Source organism: Cydia fagiglandana, chromosome 10 (assembly GCF_963556715.1).
Source record: "Cydia fagiglandana chromosome 10, ilCydFagi1.1, whole genome shotgun sequence".
Lineage (NCBI taxonomy): Eukaryota > Metazoa > Arthropoda > Insecta > Lepidoptera > Tortricidae > Cydia > Cydia fagiglandana.
This window is the reverse complement of record NC_085941.1, coordinates 20,748,887-20,759,173: the sequence shown is the minus strand read 5'-3', so window position 1 is coordinate 20,759,173 and position 10,287 is coordinate 20,748,887. Positions and strand designations below refer to the sequence as shown.

Here is a 10,287-nt window from a genome sequence, read left to right as displayed (position 1 = left end):
TGCTCAACTACCATAGAACAATGTATCGATCAAGGACGAACGCTGGGTGGGAGCCACAACACTACCAAATGCCAGCCAGTCTTACGAACCACTCGGCAGAGCGCGCGCGCTCATTATTGAAATCGAATGCGAATAACGAACTTTTTTATTTCGAACTAGTGATGCGACCGTAGAAAATATCGATTAAAGTGTTAGGATTTTTTTAAGATTATCTGTTTTTTATAATGCCATTTTTTTACCGGTAGCTATAAAGATATCGAATTAGACACAGAGAGTATATTTTTGCGTGTGGGGGATGTTATTGTAAAGTGGAAAGTGATAATGGGTTGTAGACAATTTTTGTCAGTGTGTGTGGCGGTGGCGTGTTTATATTTGGCTGTAATTGCACAAGCACAGGTATGAACATTTTTATAATTCACCCCATGTTTACTCTAGCTAAGAAACGTTAGAGTTTCTAACTCTATATAATACGTAGGTACACTATAATAATTAGTCATTAAAATACAAGTAGGAACGAAATTGAAAAAAATCTTGGAGAGCAAATTTTATATTTGGCGCGTTTTTACTGATAGTAAGACACGATTATTGGTTTGGCAGGACCTATCTACCAAATAAAACAAAAATATGACAACGATATTCATGAGACCTCGGCAAATTGCTCTTCAACTTTTCACATATTTTGTAATTACAAAATCTGCAAATGTCGAAACGTAAATGTCGAATTTCTATCGGTACATGACGTTTTAGCTTGGCTCTACATTATTATTTTATTTTTAACCTATCCTGACTAGAAAAAAAGCAAGAATATGATAATTACCTTTACTCCGAGTTCAAATCAAAGGGCGGAGTGAATGTTTACAAACAAGCTATGTTGATAAAAATGATAATTACTTACCACAGTCTCGCTTTTACCTCATAATTTTATTGTGCTATTACTTCCCAGTAACAGTCATAATTTTACTCTTCTTCTTCTTCTTCTTAATCGCTCCCCCATTGCTGAGGATCGTGACTCCACTTGCGATTTATAAATTGCCTCCAACTGTTGCGGTCTGATGCTTGATGGAAGGCGGTGGGAACAGGTAGCTCCAGCTGTTCGGAGATCTGGTCCGACCATCTCTTTGGACTTCGTCCTCTAGGTCTTTTACCCTCGACCTTTCCCGTCACCACTAGTTTTTCTAAATTGTTGGCCCCTCTTCGTGCGATATGGCCAAAGTAGGTAACAACACGGTGTAGATATATAGAGGACAGACGTTGGGTGTTCTCCATTCTGAGTTCTTTGAGGACCGAAGCGTTTGTGCGGTGGGCTGTCCAAGGAATCCTTAACATACGGCGCCAGCACCACATTTCGAAAGCATCGATCCTCTGCCTATCAGCGGCTTTCAGCGTCCAGGTTTCGGCCCCATACAGAAATATGGAGAAGACAAGTGTGCGGACGAGATGTATTTTAGTGCGGTTCGAATAGTTCCTGTCTCTCCATATTTTACTAATTAAAGTTGTTTGGAACTTATGTACGAAATATCATTTGATAATACTTACCAGTTGCTTTTTGGTAAAAGAAAACATCGTGAGAAAACCGGACTGATTCCAATAAGGTTTAGTTTCCCTTCTGGGTTAAAAGGTCAAAACTAGTGCTTACGTCAATTCTTGGGATTAATTATCACCTGGACCCCAGGCCGTGGCAGAAGAAGATAGGTGCAGTTTATTTCTCTGAACCAAGCTGTACCTAATCTAAATTTTACCTTTCCGCGTGACATAACAATGCATTACTTCAATAGAGGTCTGAATGCACAATACTTCATTGTTGAGTACTACGTGAGCACGTGGCTTACTTTTCACGTCTAGGAAAAGGAAGTGCGATAGAGACCCCGAGGCGACTGTCACTCACCCAGGAACTTATGGAAGGAGGTCAGACACTACTGTGCTATTAGCCTGAACTACTTGAATTGAACTCTGTTACCATCGAAATAACCTTTTGGCATCATGCAAACCAAACAGTTGGGACTTGGCGTTCACTTGGCAACTACCTAATCCCGAGAATTGGTGAATGCAGCAACTGTCATAGAATTGGGGGGGAATATTATATCTGTTCGGATTAAATCCTGTCGTTTGTTTCCGCCATGGCTCTACGCGACATTTCCATCTTCACCACTTAGATGGTTGGTAGTCCTCAACTGTGCGTTTCTCCAGAAACTTTCTGCCTCGCAAAGCTATGTAACTAAACTGTGAATTTCCAGACCGATACGATCTTCAGACTTTCAAGAAGAGCGTACGTCCATCTTAGAGGCCGGCTCTGCATCTGACGTTGCGGGTGTCCAAGTAACCAAACCTAACAATATGGCACCTTTCAGTAACCAATTTTTAAAAATAACCGCACTCTAATTAAACTAATTATTAAATCAATTCATCTGTGATACGATGTCACAGACAGACTATACGTTAAACTTATATTTAATACCTCTACCTTCTTCAATCGGGAGTTACACGCGTATTCGGGAAACGACTGCCTTTGTACTGCCTATCCTGTGCCATAAATTTGTGTTTTGTGTTTTGTACAATAAAGAGTTTATACATACATACATACATACGAGATAATCACAAGATCTAGAAACGATATAGAGATCAACTAGATTTACATTAGATATCGACTAGATGTGACTTGGATATCTAAGTCATAACTTGTCGAATTCGTTCAAGAGGGCCTCCAGAATCGCGGAAACGTCAAATTTGACATATCTATCTTACAAATATCTTTAAATTATCCATATCGTAACTTGTTGAGGTCTAGACGAGAACTAATACATTTTCAGAAATGAGCCGAGAATCGCGGATACGTCAAATTTGACATATCTATCTTACAAAATAAATATCTTTAAATTATCCATATCGTAACTTGTTGAGGTCTAGTAGACATCTAATTCATTTCCCGAATCGAGCCGTTAATGAATATTTGGGGACATCACATCATCTTACACAGATCAACCTAGCCCCAAACTAAGCGAAATTTGTATATACCTACTATGGTATGGTAAAATCATTTTGCTTGTAAAATCATGGTAGAAATGGTTTATTTCTTTACAACTTTTAATTTCAAGTATGTACGTATACGGACCTTTGACCGAGACACAGAAACAACATGTTTGCGCCGTACTATATAGATAATCATAGATAATAGGGGTTAACTACACATTGTTTACACACTATTTACTTATATTATTTGGGTTTGAGGAAGTGTGATTAAGTCCTTCTAAATTTAAATAAATACTTATTATAGTGTACCTACATTGTTAATGAAAATCGCGAAGGATGGTAGAGCTCAAATGTCGCCGGCTTCCATTTGCGAATCTGCCTCGAATGCCTGCGCGCGACCTTTTCTCTCGATCCCTCGACCGATAGGGTTGCCACAAGGGTCGGGTTGAAAACCGGTGACATATTCATACACCTAACAAGTTTTAATGTAAAGCCTGACCAGGTATATATGATCACGCGCCATGTGCGGAATTTCACTGGACCTATTTTTTATACTTTACTGAACTGTCACCCTATACATGAGAATAACAGCGCCATCAGCGCGACAGTGATCATATATTACTGATCAGGCTTTAGGTTATCCTAGATGATCGCGGTATTAAATCATTTATTGGTTAAGACTAATAGTATAATAATAACAATTAAATGGGTTTCTGTAAACGGGTTCCAGCAGGCCTTCTTAAAATTAAAGCTCTCCAAGGGGCCTCTACGTGTTATATTTCCACGCAAACCTATCAAAACAAGGGGATTTACAGGCCCGTGAAATCCAAGTAGATACAAATAAATAATTAAATGAAAAGTATTTAATGTGATATATCAAATAATAATTACCTATTTTAATAAAATGAGCTTCCATTAATAATTGTTGTAGGCAACCCTACTTCATTAGAGGTATATTGTTTGGAACAACGACCTACTCATATCGAGGTCGCATTTACTTGTAAAATAATTGGATCGGTAAAGCATTTACATTTTTTCGCTCGTTCACCTTGTCAAGGTTTTCAGATGATCGCCGAAAGAATGATAATGATAAGCTTATAAAAATAATCGTAAAAATCACAACTTCCTTTTTCTTAAAACTATAGAATTAATGTGATTGTACTGATATGATTAAAAACTTTACTGTAACATTACAGTAGAGTACATAATTGCTCAGAAACACTATTGAGGCCAATTCGAACGTGCACTGACATCAATTCGATATTTGAATGATATCAGAATCATATCAGTTAGCTGTCATTCGTGCGGATGTCTCGCTCACACTAATACTTTAGCGAAATGTACAATAACATTAGAATTTCGCGCCTTCATCTACCTACTGATAAAGTTTTGGCTTGCCAGAGTATAGGATATTGAAATTGAAGATTTTAGAACTTTATACTTTGTAGTACCTACCTTTGTGGTACCTATGTAAATAAATACACGCGTTAACGTTGAAATGGTACGCGTTATGGTTGAATGGTTTTAAAGTCAGATTTTTGCCCGAAAAATGTACAGAAGGGTGACTCCGATGGTTTGGACACGCCATGCGCCGAGAATCCGAACACATGGCAATATGTTCCCCCACTGTCCCACCCCCCCACACAATCACGACGAGGAAGACCCAATGCAGTTTTGTTTCTTTTTAAAAATAAAGGAATGTCTCCTTTAAGTAAAATGAGCCAGCTTAAGGATTTAAGGTAGTTTCCCTCCAGGGCCCGACTTATCTTTCCACCGTGTATAAAGTCACAAATATTCTGTACGTTGCAGAAAACTCGATTAAGATATGGTTTACAAGGTGTAGATATGTAGGTTCATATATTGATGAATGAAACTTAAGCGATGGGGGTTAGATGCTATGTACTACTCTTTTTAAAATTCTATACCCTCAAAGCTATTAGCTTTCCACTAAGGCGGAGTTGAGAGGATTGGAATGTGGATTACCTAACTGCCGTATTCGAACTTCAAGATATTCACAAGACGACACGTACTAGATCCATTCTAGATACGTTATAGTTTAGATATCAACTAGTTTTCTTTCGCAGCGCAATTCGGGGAACCAATGTCACTTTGACGTTAGATAGAGTAAGATATCTATTAGATGTGAATTAGATCTCTAAGTCATATCTTGTGGAAATCGTTCAAGAGTATCTCCAGAATCACGCAAATGTCAAATTTGACAGGTTAGATCTTAAACATGTTGTTATCGTATCTTCTGAAAAGACATATGAAGAGATGCCAACTAGAGCCCTCTGACTGGGAGCGGAAGGCAGCGCAGCGGCCCGAATGGCGGCGCCTCATTAATGATAGAGTTAACATTTTTGAGACGGAACGCCGCAGTGAGCTCGACAAAAAACGTGATGAGCTTAAGGCTCGGTCGCCAACCTCAATTTCCTACAACTATGTAGGTGGTGTGCTGACGTGCCCAAAATGCGCTCGAGTATTTAGCAAGAAGATAGGGTACGTGAGCCACCTAAGAGCGCATCAGAGAGTGGATCAGCTACACTCTAATAACACGAGCTAAAGATTGCCTAGTCCAGAGCACACAGTCGCTGGGGCCGAAATCGGTCAGGAGAGCATCATCGTATCTTGGTGATGTCTAAAAGATGTCTCTTTCTAAATCCGAATCGGGCCCAAAATTGTTTATACGACAACGGTTTCACTCACTTGAATTGCCTAATCCTAATCCAGATCTCATCTCCGCTTCGCTGGATTACAATCAATGCTATTGGTTAATTGTCGCTCGTTTCCTCCCATCTCCGCTTATCTCCGCAGTCTCTGCCTCAGTGGAAAGGGAGCCTAACGGTGAAACTCAACAGACCGAACCCTAACGGCTCGGCCACGACATCGAGCGACTTGCGACGGCGGGAGCGATAACCATAGGTTGGAGCGTGACACAGCGATCGGACCTTTCGCTCCAACCTATGGTTATCGCTCCCGCCGTCGCAAGTCGCTCGATGTCGTGGCCGAGCCGTAAGCCGGCAAGTCTGCGGGCGCATCTATATATTCTGAAACTTAAATAATGTGTACACTCGGCCACAAATACTCTCATTATACAAAGCGTATCAAGATATTTTAGAGGACGTAGATGCGGACTGTACCCAAACTTTATGGCATTGTTCCACTTAGATAAAATCTGACCCTGATTTAAATATCGAATTGTGTTAAATTAAATAAACAAATTTGTTGCTAGCTAGACATAATAATAAATAAACCAAATCGAATGCAATTCGTAACTGATTGGAATTATTGAAATTATATCTTAATAATGATGAATTTACTAGTGACATTTGTTAACATAGTTAGCAACTTCCATAAAATGAAACTTTACATACATAAATAAGTACCTTAAAACTAGCATCCTACATTATAAATTATAAAAATATACATTACTATATAATTATATATTTTTTTATATACAAATTTTTCAAGATTATAATAATCCTCTCGCCATCGATGTTATTAATACACTTAAGTTATTTTTGTCGTAGTCCCTTTTTAATTAGGTCTAAAATTTAATATTTCCTCCGAGTCTAAAAATAATATTATACCCTAACTATTCATTTTTGAACGTAGAGTAGTCATAATTAGCTCTGATAAGTCATATATACAGTCTACATATTCTTATCTTTTGACAACGAGAAGAAATTGATTTTTAAGAAAGTAAAAAAAAAAATTAACTTTTCCTCTGTTGTTGTAATCTTGCGTAAATGTAACTTATTAACTATATATAATTTGTTTAAGCTTTTTGTTAGCTTTCTTCGGTTAAAAGATAGATATATTATAACTAGCTGTTGCCCGCGACTTCGTCCGCGTGGAATCTTATCTTCAACATTTTACATCTTTAGTACGTATAATTTTCATATCCAAGCAATGTTGAAATTAAGTACTTTTCTTTTTTAGCACGTTGTATGAAGTTTTAAGTCAAGTGGATTTTGATGTTGGTTGCAGAAATTACTTTTATTGTATTCTCATAATTAGGTACCTATGCCCTTATACAAAGATTCAAGTTCCGCACTCACAAAATATCTGATCTCCATACAAACTTTCAACCCCTTTCTCACCACCTTGGGGGATGATTTTCAAAAATACTTGAATTAGTTTTCATGTTTTTTATTTAATATCTTTTTTTGCAAAAAGTTCATGTTCCTAGCTTAAAATTAAATTTACACCTCAAGATGAATTTCATTCCCTTTTTCACCCCCTTAGGGGTTGACTTTCCAAAAATGTTGCAATTACTTTTTTTTGTAATAGGCTATTATGCCTTTCTAAGAAGTTTCAAAGCATTTGTAATGGATTCAAACTTTGAAACCCATTTTAACCATGTTAGGGGATGCATTTTACAAAACGCTGAAATTACTTTTCCTGTCTTCTAATAATATCCCTAAATACAAAGATTCAAGTCCCACACTCGAAAAAATCTTTGATATCCATACAAACTTTCAACCTCGTTTTCACCACCTTAGGGGATGAATTTTCAAAAACGCTGAAATTAGTTTTCTTGTATTTTAATAATATATCTTTTAACGAAGTTTCACATTCGTAGCTCAAAAGAAAACTTAAACCCCATACAAACTTTCATCCCCTTTTTAACCCTGTTAAGGGATGAATTTTACAAAACGCTGAAATTACTTTTATTTTCTTCTAATAATATCCCCAAATACAAAGATTCAAGTCCCGTGCTCAAAAGAATTTTTGATATCCATACAAACTTTAAACCCCTTTTTCACCACACTGGGGGATGAATTTGCAATGCCTTTTTTTTGTAATCGGCTATTTTGCCTTTCTAAGAAGTTTCAAAGCATTTGTAATGGATTAAAAAATTCAACCCCTTTTTAACCCTGTTAGGGGATGAATTTTACAAAACGCTGAAATTACTTTTCTTATCTTTTAATAATATCTCCAAATACAAAGATTCAAGTCCACCACTCGAAAAAATTTTTGATATCCATACAAACTTTCAACCCCTTTTTCACCACCTTAGGGGATGAATTTTCAAAAACGCTGAAATTAGTTTTCTTTTATTTTAATAATATATCTTTTTACGAAGTTTCAAATTCCTAGCTTGAAAGAAAACTTTAACCCCATACAAACTTTCATCCCCTTTTTAACCCCCTTAGGGGTTGAATTTCTCAAAATCGCTTCTTATCTCTTGTACACTTTATAAATGCAATCTGGTGTGCAAATTTCAACTTTCTGGCTTTTGTAGTTTCGGCTGTGCGTTGATGAATCAGTCAGTCAGGACACTTGCATTTATATATATAGATTAGAGTAAACAATTGACACAAATCATGAGATTCGTGAGTGCCGAGCTGCCGAGCAACTTGCAATCTTATTTATCATCATCATATACATATTTAAGAGTATGACTCTTGTCGGTGGAGCAATTTCCATGTCTGGCGGTCCTCTGCCTTCTCTTTGACAGCCCGATACGACACGACGTTGATCTTTTCCTTTTTTTGATTCATGTACGCTCTCCTTGATCCCTTCTTCCTGTTTGCTTCAACTTTCCCTTCTATGATGTGTTTGATAAATTCGTCCTGTCGTATCAGGTGCCATCTTTCCTCTTCTATTATAGTTCTTAACAAACTCCTCCTCTCTCCTAGGTACTATGCGTAAAAATGTTTTGTTGGTTATCTTTTCAGTCCAACTGATCTTTGTCATTCGACGCCAGTACCACATCTCGAAAGCCTCCAGCCTCTTTCTATCACGTTGCGTCATTGTCCACGTTTCGCTTCCGTACAGTGCTATGCTCCAGATGTACACTTTTATGAGCCTTTTGCGTACATCTTATTAGGAAAGTGCAATCTTATTAGGAAAGGTCTAATGAAATGGTCGCCAGCCTGTTATGTCATGTCTAATCACATAACCTAATAGCTAGGCACCCTAATCACCAGCGCCACAAACAGTACATTTACAGCTCGATACGTAACAGTTTCATCACAGATATGAAATATGAATCGACCATAACTTAACAATGAAAGGTGAGGTTACATGTATTTGTACAGTTTGGTTCTAGACAGGATTTAGAAACTGTTTGGGTGCTAGGTCGTGCAACTGAATTTACGTTATTTATGTACAAACCTACATGTAAAATAGTGTGATTGTGCGTATTTTTAGATTTCCGTATCTATCGATTCTGATTCTGATTCACATACATCTATCTATTTTCTTTGATAAAATCATTTTTTAGCAACGAAAACTATTATCATATATAGATACATAATATATATTAAATAGTTAATTTTCATGCCAAATTTAAGCATGTCGTTTTAAAATGTGGTGTTATAGTAACCTAAAACACACTTAATAAATTAAATAACAAAATTAAAATATAATGTACCTAACCTAAAATTAAAATGAGAACTTAAGTTCGGGATAAGCTTTCTGGAGGCGAGTTCGCGTGTTTCTAAGCCCAAAATGAAATCTTATTTTAGTTAGGCTGAAGTTTTAATTTCATTACTGAGTTTCATTTTTTGTAACTAGGGTTAACTAGTTATTTGGAAAATTGTCCTTAGTTTCGGAAGCGATTATTTCCGAACTTAATCAAAAATAAATGTTCAATACCCTTGCATTTATCTTTGCCCTATAGTTTATGAAAGTAATGGCTGTAAAAAGCCGCCATGTTTGTTTTCATCAGCATAATTTTAAGCACGTCCATTTCTCCCGCGTTGCGCCGGCGCTTACAAAACTTACAAAACGGACAAATGAGTTACGTGCGGTCACGATTCGTGATCTGATATTTGTCTGGTCACTCTACACGTCACTGTACAGTCGGAATTTTGAAATTCATTAAATTATAGTCTGTATCTTTAGGTATTTATATAAAAGTAAACCAAATCTACGCTCAAATAGCTCCTGATGCAAGTTGAGTGAGGGTATAGGTGAAAACATTACATGATCAAATGATGTAGGTTAAAGTCAGGTCGTTCAGTGACAGATCCAGGTGCTAAATTGTATTTGGTTGGTTTACCAATAAATGTAATGTCTACCCGTATATGTTACGATTAACACTTACTTAGGTACACACATTTTTAGCAATACCAAAAATACAACTTACCTACCTAGATAAATTATTGTAAATACAACTGGACAAGTAGCGAAACTTAATTTTTTTTTATGTTTACAAAATACATAATAATCGAATGCCTAGCGAAAATTGAGAAATTCGATAAAATAAGTAAGAACCACTCTAACCCAAATTTAAGGGGTTAGCTGCCATTAAGGGACCAATTTAGTTTTATTTTCTGACCATACCTTACTTTGTCAGCGATTGTTGTA

The 10,287-nt window shown here is 36.9% G+C and overlaps 1 protein-coding gene across 1 annotated transcript in view; it reads left to right on the top strand.

The window, feature by feature from the left end:
* Positions 1-264: 264 nt before the first annotated feature.
* The window catches only part of LOC134668035 (uncharacterized), a 68,864-nt gene continuing 58,841 nt past the window's right edge, over positions 265-10,287 (top strand). Inside the window, exon 1 of the mRNA XM_063525479.1 lies at positions 265-396. Within this exon, the coding sequence (XP_063381549.1) occupies positions 322-396 (75 nt within the window). The 5' untranslated portion in view covers positions 265-321. The remainder of the gene's footprint in view (positions 397-10,287) is intronic.